An 18,945-nucleotide genomic window follows, 5' to 3' on the forward strand; every position below is an offset into this window, starting at 1 on the left:
GTAGTGTCCTCCACGGCGTTCCACGGAGCTTACACTGACACTGTTTTCTGACAAATTCATAGGTATGGGATAAAGTATGACCTTCCGTGTAGATCCAACTTACCATTCACAATTTTCACAAATATTGTATACAATAGGTCCATGATGATTAAAAAGTATATTCTGATGTGGACAGTGTAATGATTAAAATTCACACGAAGGATGCTGCATTTATCAGCTGTAGTAGCACATTCTCAGTTTCATATGGTTGGAAGCAACTTGCATGTCTTTTTCAACTTCTGACTTGCTGACACAAAAAATATTCTTTCAATGTCAGCATCATTGGTTTCTGTGATTCACACAGGGGCAGTTTCTTCTTTTTTCATGTGATATTGGTCAGCTCATTCACATCATATATCTGTTTCGTTATGAATATTTTAAAAAAAGGCATCAATACAAAAAATGTGCAATGCTCAACATACGGGAAAGTATATATATTATTGTCATTGTTACATAGTATTTAAAAGACAATGAAGTAAGCATAGAAAGTTAGACATTACAAATACTGTGGATAGGTGAACAATGACACCAACCACCCAAGTAAGATGTGGCGCAGAACAAATAAAGAGCCATATTACATCTAATATACTGTATACATAGTCACAGCGTTAAGAAAAGATTCTCAAGTAAATGTATGAGCCCAAAATGGGTAATACGAGACAAAGGATAAAGAAAAATATAAAGAATATGCGGTGGTGTCTCATGGTTATAAAGATGCACCGTGGCGTTATGGAAGTCTCACAGATCACGGAAAAGGCACAGCATTTTACATCAAGCTTAAAGCTGATGCGAAACTCATGCTGGGCGCATTTTGCTTGATAGGTGAGGTTTCCTTAAATGGAATCTGTCACCTGAGAGCAGTGTAATGTAGGCAAAGAGAAGCTGAATCCATTAATGTATCCCTTAGATTACTGGGTGCAGCAGTTGTGACACAATCAGAGCTTTTAGACTGAAGCAGAGCTGAAAAGCGAACCCCGCCCACACCAGGCCCTCCATGTACAAAGTCCGTAGACAGTGAGCTGCTTATCAAAGGAGGGGGCGTGCTGGACTAATGTAGTATATGTTTTCTTAAAATGATTGTGCATATTAGTTCTTTACCTTTAGCTCATAATGCTAATGTAGGTGTCAGTATATTTAATGCTTAATTCCATCACATTTCTAAAGTACAGTAAGAACCAATGATTACTAATGTACCTCTGAGTCCATACATTCCTGAGGCTCCTACTACGCCTCGGTCACCCTTGTCTCCTTTTGGTCCTGGAGGACCTATAATGCAAAGCACAGAAATCACTTTGTTGGAGCATAAAAACTATGTCACATGAAAAGTAAAGAGGTCACACCATCTGGCTACCTCTCTACTCTCCAAGTATTACAAATATTGTTAATTACATATGAATCAAAAGTAAGTAATGTTTGTAGCAAGACAAAATGGGCCCATAAGAAGCTCTTTTCTATACTTATTAATGCTTAGCCTTCACATACCTTGAGTTAGGCCTCTTTCACACATCAGGTTTTCGCCGTCAGGCGCGATCCGGCGCTTTTGACAGAAACCGGATCCGGCGAAATGCAATGCCGGATCCGGTTTCCCCCCCATTGACTTGCATTTGCGCCGGATCGCGCCGGATCGCGCCGGATGGCCATGCGTTTCATCCGGTTTTCGTCGGATCCGGCAATGTGTCGCGATCCGGCGTCTGGAAAAAACGTCTACTGTAACGTTTTTTGTCTCCGGCGAAAAAGCCGGACACGCCGGATCCGGCGCGTCCGGCTTTTTCACACAATGAAAGCCTATGAGCGCCGCAATGCGCCGGATCCGGCGAAAGCCGGATCCGGTGGCCGGATCCGGTTTTTTTGGTCTGAGCATGCTCAGTAGCTCTGCCCACAAGACATATATAAAAGCAAGACAGTGGGACCCACAGCCACACCCAACATGCCACCCAAGCCAAGAACCAGGAGAAGGCAGCAGACATCTGCAGCACCATCAGCACCACCACCACCCCAAATGGAGCAGCAAAGGGAACATGCTGAGGAGGGGAGTCCAGAAGCAGATGAGAGACGGTAATTATCAAATCCCCCATTCCTCCAAACTAGGGCCATGGAATATCAAGATATTCATTGGCCCTTTGTTTCTCTTTATTCAACAGCCGCCAAAGAGATGCAGCAGCAGCAGCAGCAGAAATGGCATCACTGGCAGCAGCAACAGCAGCAGCAATACCCACAGCCATGGAGTCTGGCCATCAACAGGACAGCACATCTTCTTCTGGGAGCCCTCCCTCGCATCGTCAGCGTTTGACGGTAAGTTTTTATTTCCAAAATCCATCATCTCTGTAATATATGTCTATTCATTGACTTTTATTTCAAAACAGGAATCACAAGATGAAGAGGAGCTCCCAGAAGAAGAAGGAAGGGGTGGACAGACACCTGGAGTGGGCTCACAATTGGTAAGTTTTTTGCATCAAACGCAGAAACACAACATCACACTACACACAACACATAGAAAACAATGTTCTGCAGACCACACACAGCAAACAAATGCCTACATCCAAAGACATAACATTTTTTGTTTTCTTCTCTAGTATTCCCAATCTGGTGCTCGGCCAAGAGGTCCTCGCAGTGCCTCCCAGGGTCGTCGGCGACAGCAACGCGGCGGTCACCAGCGTGTAAGTATAAATATTTTTGCTTTGTTTTTTTGCACTTTTTATGTCATTTCTTTTGTGGAGGCTAATTATGTTATTTTTGTCTTTTTCTTTAACAGCCTTCACAGCGTGCTCCCGACTCTGACGGTGAGGATGGAGGGATTGATGTGGACCACCTCATCGATCTCATCAGAGAAAGGGAGCCGCTCTGGAATATGGCTGACCGCCGCCACGCTGACCTGATAGTTACCCGACGACTCTGGGAGGAAATCTGTTCTCTCCTTGTGGGCCGCTGGGAGGACCTCGAAGATCGGGCCCAGATTAAAGAGCATAAGTATATACAGTACCGGTTGCTTGATGTAAACCAGTGTTTCCCGAACTCCAGTCCTCGTGGTCCCCACGGATCATGTGTTCAGGATTTCTATTTACTATGGAAATCCTGAAAACATGACCCCTGGGGACCATGAGGACTGGAGTTTGTGAAACACTGATGTTGTATACTAACCACTCCTTTCTCGTTTCAGGGAACAGAATTGTGAATCGGTGGCGGTCTGTGAGGGATCGTTTCAAGAAGGAGTTCAATAAAGAGATGCGGGCCCCGAGTGGATCTGGAGGACGCAGGAGCAAGTACAAGTACGCACAAGCCCTGTCGTTCCTCCGGGAAACAATGCTCACCAGAAGGTAAATATTACACACCACATGTGAAAAGAATGTTAGATGTAACTTTTTTTTTTCAGCCAGGGCCATACCATGTCAGTATTTTAATTGTTTTTTTTTCTCTTTATTACACAGCACGGTGAGCAGCACTCGGGAGCCTGCACGATTGGACCCTTCTGAGGCGATCCCTGAGGAGACCGGCACCGAGGGACACTTCGACCGCCCCGGTACATCTGCACCTTCCCAGCCTTCCCACACATTTGACCCATCTGTCCCATCCACCAGCACAGGAGCATCGTGGCCGCCTACATTACATGAAGCTGCTGGTGAGGAGATCGCTTTCCCTTTACCCCACCCTTCTGCCCCTGCCACCTCTAGTACACCTGCGGGTACTGGGCGGCAGCGGCAGAGGGGTCAGGAAAAGAGTTATGCGCAAGAGTTCTTGCATCTGAATGCATCTTTCCAGAACTGTCTCAAAGTCTTGTCAGAGCAAATCTCCGCAGGCTTTCAGCAGATCAACTCCAGCATTCTGGAGGTGAAGACACTTCTGCAAACCATGCATTCAGAAGCAAGATCTTCGCCAAACCACACCTTTTTCAGGTCTGTTGTGGAGCGCATGGAAACGCTATCTCCTACCCAGCAGATGCATGTAATGCATTCGTGCCACGGTGCTCTACAGCAGGTTACCTCCCAACCTCCACCTCCCACCACTGTAGTTCCTCCACCTGCACCCCCTCCAGCCACTTTCCATCCTCCCCCTCCTATTACATCTGCACCCCCTCCAGCCACTTTCCATCCTCCCCCTCCTATTACATCTGCACCCCCTCCAGCCACTTTCCATCCTCCCCCTCCTATTACATACCAGCAACCTCACCAGTACCAGCAACCTCCCCAGTACCAGACATCTCCCCACTTCCAGCAACCTGCACCGTACCAAACTCCTTCCCCGTACCAAACTCCTTCCCCGTACCAAACTCCTTCCCCATACAACTTTCCATCAACATCATCTGCTCCTACAGTCCCTGCCCAACCCTCCACTCCACCGCCCACCACCTCTTCTGCCTCCCACATGTCCACCCATTCTGTAGCTTTTTCAACACCATCATCTCTAACTGTTCCTTCCCCACCACGATCCCAGTCCTCTCTCCACACACCCAGTGTCGAAGTGTCCCGCAGCCCCTCCAGCAGTATTTCCACCCCACAGTACACAGATTTGTAATGTGTGTTTTTTGTAATAAAAATGCCCATTGGGTTTAAAACCTTTATTAAAAAAGTTTTTTGCACTTTAAAAACATTTTACAAAAAAAAAAAAAATTTAAATAAAAGTTAAATTATCGTTTCACAATGGTTGTCTGTCATTTCTTTCTGCGGCGAACTATGTTTTAAAAAAAGGTTAAATACAGGGTATTTCAAAGGTAAAAAGGTATTCAAAACCAGGTATATAACTGTGGGTAAATTTTAGCTTTTTGCCACAGTTGTGTTCCTGGTTGTGTTTGAAGCAAAGTATTTCACCTAAAAAGTTGTGTTTATTGTTGGTGATTTCCTACCAATGTACACAACTTTTGTTAAAAGGTGAAATACTTTGCATAAAACACAACCAGGTACACACCTGTGGCCTAAAGGTAAAAATAGTAAGACCATGACAAGATAGCCAACTTTGGTTGGCAAAGGTATATACTGTTGGTCCAGAAGGTACACAAGTTTGGTTAGGGCACAAATCTTTCACACTCTGTCATCCTGCCAGTGTACTCTGCCTTGAGGTGACATAAAGTATAGTGCAAAATTGTCCCTCATTACTGAAACCGTCACAGAACTTATAGTGGTAATATTTCCAATGACAACATCCATCTTCGCCAGTAACTTGCTCTTCTCTCCAACCTGCACTTTCTTCTCTACAACCTGTCAAAGAAGGGCTGTAGGAACATGCTATATCTAGTTTTCCAGTAGCCAATCCCGTTCGGAAGGCCAGAAGGGTAAATTTTAAAAACCGGATCCGGCGTAATCCGTCGAAAAACGGATAGAAAAACGGATAGAAAAAAGGATGAACCGGATGAGACGGATCCGGTTTTGTCTGTCAAGAACAAGACGGATCCGGCAGAAAACCGGATCCGGCACTTCAGGTTTTACAAAACATTTGCCGGATCCGGCATTCCGGCACGACGCCGGATCGCGCCTGACGCCGAAAACCTGATGTGTGAAAGTAGCCTTACTGATTCTAGTCCTATGAGCTATGGAAGTTCATATTCATAGATATCTTTAGACTAATTTGAGTCTTTGTCTCATTTTGTTTTCTTGACATCTACTCTTTATCTCTGTTTGGATCGTTCCTCGGTTCCTGGCTTGTTTCTTGGGTTCTCTCACATGAGCGTATACATTGGACAAGTGCTAAGCATTGTTTTATCATATGGCACTTACACCAATGTTATTATATGGGGCAGTACAGATCAGTGTTATCTTTCTCATACCAATTTGGCATGAGAAAAAAAATTGCTGCATGCTGATATCTGCAGCGCAAATTGGATGTCACACACCCTTTCAAGTCAATGGGTGTGTGGAAATTATCGGATTGCACTCGGATGACATGTGAGTACAGTCTGATTTCCACAAGCTCACAGAATGGAGAAGATGGAGAAATTTTGTTCTCCATCTTCTCCACGACTGTGCTACAATTCTCTCATCTGAGAGAATTGGATCCCACGAAGCTGATGAGAGTGTCATTACCATAACTGATCTGATTCTCTCAGATGAAAAAATGTACGGCCGTCTGATTCACGCCTTAAACTCCTTAAATTCTCTGAATTTCTGGACACATTACTGCACTGACAGAGAGTCTCCCTGATTCATAAATCCTACAAAACCTCATGGAGTCATTGTCCAAACATCATTATAATCAAAAATTAGCCAAAGAAATATTTAATCAGGTAGGAAAATATTCCCCATATACAGTGGGGCAAAAAAGTATTTAGTCAGTCAGCAATAGTGCAAGTTCCACCACTTAAAAAGATGAGAGGCGTCTGTAATTTACATCATAGGTAGACCTCAACTATGGGAGACAAACTGAGAAAAAAAATCCAGAAAATCACATTGTCTGTTTTTTTTTCCTTTTATTTGCATATTTTGGTGGAAAATAAGTATTTGGTCAGAAACAAGCAATCAAGATTTCTGACTCTCACAGACCTGTAACTTCTTCTTTAAGAGTCTCCTCTTTCCTCCACTCATTACCTGTAGTAATGGCACCTGTTTAAACTTGTTATCAGTATAAAAAGACACCTGTGCACACCCTCAAACAGTCTGACTCCAAACTCCACTATGGTGAAGACCAAAGAGCTGTCAAAGGACACCAGAAACAAAATTGTAGCCCTGCACCAGGCTGGGAAGACTGAATCTGCAATAGCCAACCAGCTTGGAGTGAAGAAATCAACTGTGGGAGCAATAATTAGAAAATGGAAGACATACAAGACCACTGATAATCTTTCTCGATCTGGTGCTCCACGCAGAATCCCACCCCGTGGGGTCAGAATGATCACAAGAACGGTGAGCAAAAATCCCAGAACCACGCGGGGGGACCTAGTGAATGAACTGCAGAGAGCTGGGACCAATGTAACAAGGCCTACCATAAGTAACACACTACGCCACCATGGACTCAGATCCTGCAGTGCCAGACGTGTCCCACTGCTTAAGCCTGTACATGTCCGGGCCCGTCTGAAGTTTGCTAGAGAGCATTTGGATGATCCAGAGGAGTTTTGGGAGAATGTCCTATGGTCTGATGAAACCAAACTGCAACTGTTTGGTAGAAACACAACTTGTCGTGTTTGGAGGAAAAAGAATACTGAGTTGCATCCATCAAACACCATACCTACTGTAAAGCATGGTGGTGGAAACATCATGCTTTGGGGCTGTTTCTCTGCAAAGGGGCCAGGACGACTGATCTGGGTACATGAAAGAATGAATGGGGCCATGTATCGTGAGATTTTGAGTGCACACCTCCTTCCATCAGCAAGGGCATTGAAGATAAAACGTGGCTGGGTCTTTCAACATGACAATGATCCAAAGCACACCGCCAGGGCAACGAAGGAGTGGCTTCGTAAGAAGCATTTCAAGGTCCTGGAGTGGCCTAGCCAGTCTCCAGATCTCAACCCTATAGAAAACCTTTGGAGGGAGTTGACAGTCCGTGTTGCCAAGCAAAAAGCCAAAAACATCACTGCTCTAGAGGAGACCTGCATGGAGGAATGGGCCAACATACCAACAACAGTGTGTGGCAACCTTGTGAAGACTTACAGAAAACGTTTGACCTCTGTCATTGCCAACAAAGGATATATCACAAAGTATTGAGATGAAATTTTGTTTCTGACCAAATACTTATTTTCCACCATAATATGCAAATAAAATGAAAAAAAAACAGACAATGTGATTTTCTGGATTTTTTTTCTCAGTTTGTCTCCCATAGTTGAGGTCTACCTATGATGTAAATTACAGACGCCTCTCATCTTTTTAAGTGGTGGAACTTGCACTATTGCTGACTGACTAAATACTTTTTTGCCCCACTGTATACCTATAGTCGGGAACAACTGGACAGCATGTCCTTTCATATAGAACAAGAGGCAGTGGACAGTTGACATTTAGCTGCTTTATTTAGTTATTTCTCTTTATAATTATTGAGAATCCATCCAAAAAATACCACTGCTTTGTATTAGCACCAAAATATTGGATAAAATGATTAAATTTTTCTCTATATCTGATAAATAATCCCACCTAAAAAATGGCCACATTTGAATCTTTGATTAATGAATTATGCTATCTGTCCGGGGGGATATATATTTGAGGCCAGGGTCATTCAAAAACGCAGGGACTGACAGGGAAAATGCTGGACTCCAGGCTCTCTCTCTCTTTTTACTATGGGAGAGAAAATTGATATGAAGGACAACCACAACAAATGGTGAGAATGTTCCTTTTTCTCCTTAAATGTGATTATCAGATTTGATTGTTTTTCCCATTTGGGACTGGTTTCCTTTTGAATGCGGTGGAGGAGATAAGTCTACTGATGTATATGGTGAAATTACTGAAATCTGTATTTTTGTCTTGAATTGATCTTCCGAGACAGGGAGCAATTGCAATTGACACATTATATCTCCTAAACAGGGAGTGAGGTCGTTAGCTATTTTAATGGAATTTGTCTTGTGTGGGGAATATGTACACATGTTTTTATGGAGGCATTAACCTCTTCTTAAAAATTAACTATTAAATGTTAAGTTTTAAAAAAAACACTTTTTTTGGCTAGGAATACTGTTCTATTGTGGTATATATGGTGAAAAAGGGAATATTTTCCTACCTGATGAAATATTTCTTTGGCTAATTTTTTGATTATAATGATGTTTGGACAATGACTCCATGAGGTTTTGTAGGATTTTCTTGAAGAACAAATTACAAGGCATAATACATGTAACAGACAACTAAAAAGACAAAGCACATAGAAGATTCATGTGTGAAGGACACCAAACCTTGGTTATATCACATGGAGGGAGCAAGAGAAAAAGCTGAGCAAGCACGACCTCAAAGTACCAGAGTATTATCATGCTCCAAAGTGCATCATGCCTGTAAAGTACAATGTAAAAATATCATTGAAAGGTCTCCCAGGTAAAAAAAACGCACGTCGGGGCTGCACCGGACACACGTTGGCAGGCAGTACTATGGGTAAGCTGAGCATTTCTTATGGCACTGTCTTCTCTGAGTTCGGAGACACTGGAAATTGGTATTGTCTATTGCATTTGACCATTACCTTTGCTACACATTTTTTTGACCTGGGGACCTTTCAATTATATTTTTACATTGTACTTTACAGAAAAATCAACCAGTGTGAACTAGAAAAGTGAATTTCATCCACAACACACGTAAAAAACCACTTTTGCAATTGTGTTTGTTTAAAAATATATATTTTATTAATAAATATTAAAATAAAATGAACCAATTAATAATAATAATAATAATAATAATAATAATAAATTTTATTGCTATAGCGCCGACATATTCCGCAGCACTTTACATTTTAGAGGGGACTTGTACAGAACCAATTAGAAAAAGTCATGCACAAGATGCCTCTAGACGAGGGAACGAGATGCCAGAGCACTGTAGTGACCAAGATATAGTATAAATACTAAGAAAATAAGACCAAAGGAACCGCAATAGGAAATCAGTTTCACTAAGGGCTATAGGCCCATATACTGTATATGCAAGAAAATTTTTTTTACACTAATATGTCCATGTAGAAGTCTTTACAAAACCATTAAGCATATTATAATGGGAAAAGGTACAAGTGCCTCATTATAAAGACCTACAGTGCTACTTAATGGAATACATAAGTGGATTAATTCAAAGATAATTTTACGTTACCTATACAAGTGAATACTTCATTGAGGTCCAATGTAACTGTGAGCAATGGCAGCGTTTTCCTCTACACCAGCTCACGTTTCGTTGCTTCTTCCTCAGGGGGTGTTGGTGTGGAGGGAAACGCTGCCAGTGCTCGCAGTTACATTGGACCACATTTTTATCAATTTAATTAATTGTAGCAATTTAATTCATATATGCAGAGCAGCGGTAATGTAGAATCAAGAGTGAAATGATACTGTGTAAAGTTCAGTAGGGTAATAGTCTGTTCTAGAGTTGGCTATCTGCAAATTGATTCAGCGGACCAATGGAAGGGATATGTGAGTGTGGTGATAAGAAGACAGCGGTAGCACAGGAGCCATACCTTGAGAAAGAGGGACGGGACCCTCGAAGCGCGCCGGGATTGGCCCCTGTGTATGTCCATCATTACTGGCAGGTGATATCCCCGCTAACCACGCCCCCTCCTGCTATTCACGCCACCGGCTCACCACACTACTACACGGTGGCGCCATCGGCGGAGGCTGACCGCCGAAGCTCTCAGATACGAGCAAGGGGGAACTTTTAGTGAATGGGAGGATGCTCCCTAGTTTGGACTACATCCAAAGAGTGCATATCCATTTGCATAAATGGAAGATCTGGACAAGGACAATTTCGGGCACTCAAAAGTAAGTGCCATCCCCTGGACTATATGATGTTTGAAGTATTTGGGGACAGCAGTCCTATTCTATCTTGTTACTAGCGCGGCAACCTAATTTATTATTTACTATTTACATGTGGATTGCTATTTCATACAGAGTTGCACACTTTATCTGCCAGGGTGCCAGTGGCTTTTAACATAAGTACTTTGAGTTTAGCACCAGTGTGATTTTGATCTTTTAGTTTCAAATGTATATATAACTGAGTCTGATCAAACAAGTATATAGAAAATGCAAAAAAAACATGCAAAAACATATATATATATATATATATATATATATATATATATATACACTCACTGGCCACTTTATTAGGTACACCATGCTAGTAAGGGGTTGGACCCCCTTTTGCCTTCAAAACTGCCTCAATTCTTCGTGGCAGAGATTCAACAAGGTGCTGGAAGCATTCCTCAGAGATTTTGGACCATATTGACATGATGGCATCACACAGTTGGCGCAGATTTGTCGGCTGCACATCCCTGATGCGAATCTCCCGTTCCACCACATCCCAAAGATGCTCTATTGGATTGAGATCTGGTGACTGAGGAGGCCATTTGAGTACAGTAAACTCATTGTCATGTTCAAGAAACCAATCTGAGATGATTCGAGCTTTATGACATGGCGCATTATCCTGCTGAAAGTAGCCATCAGATGTTGGGTACATTGTGGTCATAAAGGGATGGACATGGTCAGCAACAATACTCAGGTAGGCTGTGGCGTTGCAACGATGCTCAATTGGTACCAAGGGGCCCAAAGAGTGCCCAGAAAAAATTCCCCACACCATGACACCACCACCACCAGCCTGAACCGTTGATACAAGGCAGGATGGATCCATGCTTTCATGTTGTTTACGCCAAATTCTGACCCTACCATCCGAATGTCGCAGCAGAAATCGAGACTCATCAGACCAGGCAACGTTTTTCCAATCTTCTACTGTCCAATTTCGATGAGCTTGTGCAAATTGTAGCCTCAGTTTCCTGTTCTTAGCTGAGAGGAGTGGTACCCAGTGTGGTCTTCTGCTGCTGTAGCCCATCTGCCTCAAAGTTCGACGCACTGTGCGTTCAGAGATGCTCTTCTGCCTACCTTGGTTGTAACGGGTGGCAATTTGAGTCACTGTTGCCTTTCTATCAGCTCGAACCAGTCTGCCCATTCTCCTCTGACCTCTGGCATCAACATGGCATTTCCGGCCACAGAACTGCCGCTCACTGGATTTTTTTTCTTTTTCGGACCATTCTCTGTAAACCCTAGAGATGGTTGTGCGTGAAAATCCCAGTAGATCAGCAGTTTCTGAAATTCTCAGACCAGCCCTTCTGGCACCAACAATCATGCCACGTTCAAAGGCGCTCAAATCACCTTTCTTCCCCATACTGATGCTCGGTTTGAACTGCAGGAGATTGTCTTGACCATGTCTACATGCCTAAATGCACTGAGTTGCCGCCATGTGATTGGCTGATTAGAAATTAAGTCTTAACACACAGTTGGACAGGTGTACCTAATAAAGTGGCCAGTGAGTGTATATATATATATATAAAATCAAAATTCAAAGAAATGTATTATTTATACTGTCAGGACTGCACAGAAATATGGTTATAAAAAATACAGTATAAGGGTATGTGCACACGCTGCAGATTCCGCTGCGGTTCTGCAGCGGTTTTGGCCGCTGCGGACCCGCAGCAGTTTTAGCTGCGGTGTACAGTACCATTCAAATGAATGGTAACCAAAAACCGCTGTGTAGACGGTTTTGAAACCGCAGAAAGAAGTGACATGTCAATTCTTTCTGCGGAATCCGCAGCGGGTTCCTATCTCCACCATTGTGGAGAAGGTAAATCCGCAGGACCAAACCGCAGGCTAAACCGCAGATAATTGTTGTTAATTGTTAATTGTTAATTGTTTGTTATTAAATAAAGATATCTGCGGTTTTTGCAAAATCCGTGCGGATTAATCCGCAGTGGATTCCGCAGAGTCTGCACACACCCTAAATGGTAAATTGTAAGCGAAGAAATGCTACATTGAACAGTGCCTTCATTGTAATGGGATAGAGAATCATATTACTATAGTTCTGGATATCAGGCCTGCAATGAAGATTAGTCAATTCTGAGCAAAGCATATTAACCCTTATAAATCATGAAAAAAAATATATATAAAACTAAATCCAATCAAACTAGTAAATAACAGTAGAAAAATAAACATAAATATATGGTCAAAAAAACAAAAAATACACAAGATCATCACATTACAGAAAAAAAGCGATCATAAAAATGATGAATTATAAGATGGTAAATTGTAGAAAAAAAGAAAATAAGCCACTGCATGTGAAAAGTGACTACAATGTGTATATATTAAAGCAACATGCAAAAAATGATTATAAAGAAATTGATCTCACCAAGTAATGCATTATTATTATTTATTTTTAGAACACCATTGATTCCATGCTGCCATACATGTGATGGGGTTACATATGAAATACAAATATAAATTACAAAGAACAAACTAACAATGACAGGCTGGTATAGAAAGGAGAGGGCCCTTGTGGGATTACAGTCTGCGAGATAAATAGGAAGGAGACAGTAGGTTGTCAAACTCTCATGATTTATTATTTTGAACCATTGATGCTTAATTGATCTAATAAGTGGCGCTTTTTTATTGAACCTTGAATCCGTGCAGGATACATCTGTCCTTCATTCTTTCGAAAAGGCTGTCTGCTTCGTGCCAAACCAAGCCAAAATTCAGTTTGGGTACCAAGGTAACCTGAGTTCAAGAGCTGTTTCTCTTGCTTTGCAAGTTCCAGTGCTGGACTGCTGAGCAACCACTAGTCCGACATTCAGCAGGATTCATCAGTCCAGCACTCGAGCTACCATGAGACCAGATGGCTGTGAACTCAGGTAACCTTTCAGTTCACAGCCACCAGATCTAGATGCCTCATAGGAAATTTTAAGGAACATTTTAAGGTTACTGGAGTTTCCAGCTGCTGGAACATCTGGATGCTGTGAACTAAGGTTACTTTGGGTGTGTTTTTTACTGTACTTGTTATTAAATAAAGAGAAAATGAATACAACAGCCTGGGGTCCACTGTCATTTTCATAAGCAGCAGATGGAAAGTGATGGCTGGGGGCTGATGTTATTTTTTGGAAACGGACCAATAGCCATAAAGTTTCCCAGGCTATTAAAATTGTTTGACAGGACTTATTTATGTTTATAAAAAGAATCTATAAATTTAATACTTTAATTAATCAAAACCTCTCCTAGCTAAGTTATATGATGTTCAATCAATGAGTGTGCTCAATACTGATATTCAAACCCTCTGGATATAAAATAGCCAATTTATATATCCAGAAGAACTCTCTGTTATTCTGCCTCTGGACTGGTCTCAGATATATGTTCAAGAATGGACAAGCGTAAATTATCATGCCTTTTTTGCTTACACATTAGGAAATGCTTCGACAGGCTATGATTGATTAAGAAATGGAGATACCAGTCAACATCTGCTGTCCGGTACTCGGCAACAATAGGGATTTTTTCTATTGGTCCCTGATTTTTGTTCACTGTGATAGATCAAATCACAGTTATAAAAAGCCCAATATTTGGGATCCCCTAGTCAGATTATATTTTTTAATTTTTTTTATTTTATAATCTTTCTTTCTTTCTTTCTTTCTTTTTCCCTTTAGCTACGGATAGGATTGGGCTTAGGATTGGCTTAGGGTTGGGGTTAGGGTGGAGTTTGGGCCTGAGGGTTATGCTTCAGGGTTCGTTCAGAAGTTAAACAAAAAAATTATAAAAAATAATAAATACAATTACTACATTACATTACAATAGGTCTATTAGTTTTAGATTAGGTTAGGTTTATTAGTGTTAGATTAGGTTAGGCTTACTAGTGTTAAGACTAGGTATTTTTTGCTAGGCATTCGTATAAAATAAAACAATGACCCACAGAATGTTTATTGTGGAGCAGATGTACACCCTGCTTTGCTCCCACAGTTCCAGAAAAGAAACCAAATCTGCTTCTAAAGCAGAACAGTTTGCAGACAGTGACTGCTCCTCTTTTTTACTTAATCCCACAGCCTGATGGTAGAGGAATTAGTCATCACTGCTGAAACATCAGAGGAAGGGCCATGTTCTGCAGTCTCCCCCCCCCCACAGTGGTGTCTCGACAATGCATTTTCTCCTCAAATTCCCCATTTTTGAGCAGTCAATGGTAATAAAATTAATTAGATGTCACCAATTTTAACCCATTTGAATTTTTCCAAATTTTTGATACCACAGTAGTCCTACAATTAATTGCCTTCCAGACCAAATTGCTCAAAAATGTATTTCCCCAAAACCCACATTCTTTCATTCCTGTTCATGGGTCCCCACAAATGTCCCTGAAATAAAACATTTTTGGGGCCTTATGCTCAACATGGGCTTAGTAAAATAAAATCCACTTACTACTGGGCAACAGAATCTGTCCACATCACCCCTGTATTTGCAACTGTGAAGTCCCGAGCCAGTTATGAAGCCCTAATGAGATTCCTTCATTTTAGCGATAATTTTCAAGCCCCCAAAGAATGATCCCAACTGCAATTGCCTTACCAAATCAAAACGCCACCAAATTTCCCTCCTAAAAGATTTTTAAATTCCTATTTCTCAGATCGAAAAATAGAGAGTCCTCAGTGGTTGATACCTTTTAATGGCTAACTGAAAAGATGGTAACAAATTGCAAGGTATATTTTAGTCCTATGTTGTTACAGTTCAAGGACATCATCAATTTCTGGAATGTTTCCTTGGTACCACCCCATAGGATGAAGACATCATCTATAAACCTAGCCCAAAGGTCTATATGGGCTGTAAATTCCTCATGGGCTTCAGTAAACACACAATTATCCTCCCACCAGCCCAGGAAAAAATTTGCATAACTAGGCGCCCAGGGTCTACCCATTGCGGTGCCCCTGAGCTGGTGGAAGATTTGTCCATCAAAGCAAAAGTAGTTGTTCTAGAGTACCAAGTCTAAAGGTACTGTCACACTTAGCGATGTACCAGCGATCCCGACCAGCGACATGACGCGGTCAGGATCGCTGGTACATCGCTAAGTGGTCACTAGTGAGCTGCCACACAGGCAGATCTCACCAGCGACATCGCTGGGGACGGGAGTCGCTACTTACCTGTCACACTAGGCGATCCTGCGTCCTCCCGCTTGGCTCCACGCTCGTCGCTTGTCTCTCCACAGGAAGCGCCGCAGGAAGCTGACAGCGAGAAGCGGTCCAGGACGTTCTCACGCGATCAGCGATAACCAGCGGGGGAGTGGGTCGTAGGTAAGTATCAGACACAGCGATATCGCTACCAATATCGCTATAACGTCACAAGTTATAGCGATATTGCTAGCGATATCGCTTAGTGTGACAGTACCTTTAGAATGTCACCACCAACTCACTACGGGCCTGGAACTGTCAACCTCTTGTGGAAAGAAAGTGTTGTACCCCCCTCCTACCACAATCATGTGGAATAGAGGAATACAGGGCCTCTACATCAATACTTGCCACCAGCACATTAGATTCCAGGGTGATACCCTCTAATGTCCGGAGTAGATCCATCGTGTCCCTGATGTACAAAGGAAGGGAGGAGACAAAGGGTCTCAAGATTCTGTCAATATAGATCCCTATATTCTGACATAGACTCCCAATCCCGGAAACGATGGGTCTTCCCCTCAAAGGGTTCACTCCCTTATGGATTTTAGGTAGGGAATAAAAGGATGCCATTACTGGGTGTTGAGGGAGAAGAAAAGAATACTCATCATCACTGATCAATTTATCAATTCTGGCCCTCAATAAAATGGCCATTAGGTCAACAACACATGTAGATGTTGGATTACATACACCCCGGGAGTAGGTATTTTGATCATTAAGGAGGGAAAGGCACATGTTTTTATATTTCTCGATATCCATCACAATCACGTTACCCCCCTTATTGGACGGTTTAAAAATTACAGATTTGTCCATTTCCAAGTCACGAAGAGCAAAAACCTGTTCCTTCATGAGGTTATACCTACATTTGCCCTGAGTATATTCTTTAATGTCTTGGGTTCTCAAATTCAAAAAGACATCTATGGCCGAGAGATCTCCTACAGTTGGAGCCATCTTCTTACTAGGATTTTTCAATTGTGTAAAAGGACCTAGTCCTTTATCTGTTGTTGGAATACTGTCCAGGTATGCCAGAATTTGTACATCAGAAAGCATATCAGGAGGAATATCATATTCCATTCATATCTTTTATCCCTTTGTTTAAAAAATGTATGCCATTGAAGCTTTCTAGCAAAGAGATTAAGATCTTTAATCATGTCAAATAAAAAGAAATCTGAGGTGTGTATAAAGGAAAGCCGCTTTGAAAGTACCGATATTTCAAGAGCATTAAGTTGTCTCCCAGACAGATTCACAATTTGCAAGTTTAATCCCTGCTGAAGGGATTCCGATTCCTTAACTGGTATGGCCGATCTAAAAAACCAGGCCCAGCAGCTGAGGGTTAATACCTATCTCCTCTGTAGTAACCCCTACCCCTTCCTCGTTGTCGACCCCTAGAGGTGCTGCTCCTATTATCTGTGTCAGACAGGTCCGTTTCCGTTGATGACAGTTCTGCATCTCTATCCCTATCACCTCTTTCCTGTCTCTCCACCACAATTTGATATATTTTGTTGTCCATGAAGTCCTGCAGATCTCTGAGGAATTGTTTATGTTTCCTCTCTTTTAAAATTGTACTGAAATTTTTCAATAGAATTTTGTAATTGACTTTCTTTAGTAGTGAAGTCACTTTCACTCTTAATTTTTTTTGTTATTTCAATCTGCTCATTGAGCTTTTCATTCAATCTTTTCAAATTCTCTTTCTCCTCATTTGCTAAGATCTGCATGAACCTCAAGGAACTGGATGTAGCCTCTTTTTCCCACAAACTCATTGACTTTGCCTCTAGTAGTCACCTACAATCCAAATCTGAAAGTGCTAAGGGGAGCTGCACGGAAACTACAACCTTTACTACAAAAAGATGCCTGATTACAATCCATTTTTCCAGACCCCCACTACTGTGTTTTAGGCACCCCAAAAATCTAAGAAGCATCATTGTCAGAAGCTCTCTGTTCTCTCCAACAGCTGCAGGAACCATTCCTTGCAACCAGAAAAAATGTAAAACCTGTCCATTTATAATGACCACGGACAAGATAAAGATCCCCAATTCACATCAGGACTACAAGATTCCACGTACTTTCAGCTGCATCACATCTAATGTGGCATACTTAATTATTTGTACTGAATGTCCGACTAGGGGTCTGTATGTGGGGGAGACCTGGCAAAAGCTGAGAATAAGGATGAATTCTCACCTCCACACAATAAGAGAAAAAAGAATAGATCTACCGGTGGCAAAACATTTTTGTATGCCTGATCACACCACCATGGACATGAAATTACTGGTATTGAAAGGTAACTTCACATCTCAGAGAGACAGAAAACTCTGGGAGTACAAACTCATGACGACCTTTGACACTTTCAGTGCAGGAATGAATGTGTCACATGGATTTATGTCTTTTTACATCAATTAAGGAATTTGCTCCTAAGACCTTGTGGGGCATCACAACACATTACCAGACCCCAATCAGAGGACAATAAAACTTTCACTCCTTATCTATGAACTGGGCCAATATTTATTGCCATAACTGTCTATCACTCCCCAATAATGATAGTTCTGCTTCACGTCACTTGTCTTATCTATTGCATTTTTTCTGTGCTGTGTTGTGTATAAATATGTGATTCTTCAGATTTTGTATTAGTCAATGCCTGATGAAGAGACCTGAGTAGTCTCGAAAGATTGCAATTTGTTACCATCTTTTCAGTTAGCCATTAAAAAGTATCACCCACTGAGGACTCTCTATTTTTCTATCTACTGGCTAACACGGTACAAAGATATACATCTTTCTAGTATTCCTCAGACCAAAATGTTGCAGTTGATGAGTCCCTCAAGGCTGTTTGTCATTACTTTATTCCCTACAAGCACGCCAAATACTGTGTTAAAATATACAAAATGTGTGAGCGCATATCAAGGTACACGTGCACCTTTCTAACTTATGAAGGTGGGAACCGCCAAATAAACTCATCAAACGTCCTCTAGACAATTGACATCCTGGATATAATTGCTTGGGAACTATTTATGCCATTTTTTTCACCAAGAGTACAACGTGTACACCGACAATTACTACAAAAACTTGGGCAATAAAATTTAAGGTACCGTATTTTTTGACTATAAGACACACTTCTTTCCCCATAAATTTTGGGGGAACTATTGTGCGGCAGTAGGAGTGGGGCGATTCTGCGGTTGTTTGCCTCTGCAGGACGATTATCACATTCCCTTCCCAGGCTGGTGCCGCAAGTTCGGCCGGTACTCTGTGGTGCAGGGGCTGCGCCAGCATCTTGTGAAAGCCCAGAGGCACCACACATCCATTGCTGCGATGCAGTCGCCTCCGGGAAAATGGCAGCTAGGGGCGGCGCATGCTCAGATTGAGATCTCGTCTCCTGAGATTTGGATATTT

The 18,945-nt window shown here is 42.0% G+C and overlaps 1 protein-coding gene across 1 annotated transcript in view; it reads right to left on the reverse strand.

Annotated features, from left to right (window-relative positions):
* Positions 1-18,945, reverse strand: part of MSR1 (macrophage scavenger receptor 1) — a 60,696-nt gene that overhangs the window by 15,004 nt on the left and 26,747 nt on the right. Inside the window, exon 6 of the mRNA XM_073583602.1 lies at positions 1,234-1,305. Within this exon, the coding sequence (XP_073439703.1) occupies positions 1,234-1,305 (72 nt within the window). The remainder of the gene's footprint in view (positions 1-1,233; positions 1,306-18,945) is intronic.

Source organism: Dendrobates tinctorius, unplaced genomic scaffold (assembly GCF_039654945.1).
Source record: "Dendrobates tinctorius isolate UK_male_01 unplaced genomic scaffold, ASM3965494v1 ptg000079l, whole genome shotgun sequence".
NCBI classification, from domain to species: domain Eukaryota; kingdom Metazoa; phylum Chordata; class Amphibia; order Anura; family Dendrobatidae; genus Dendrobates; species Dendrobates tinctorius.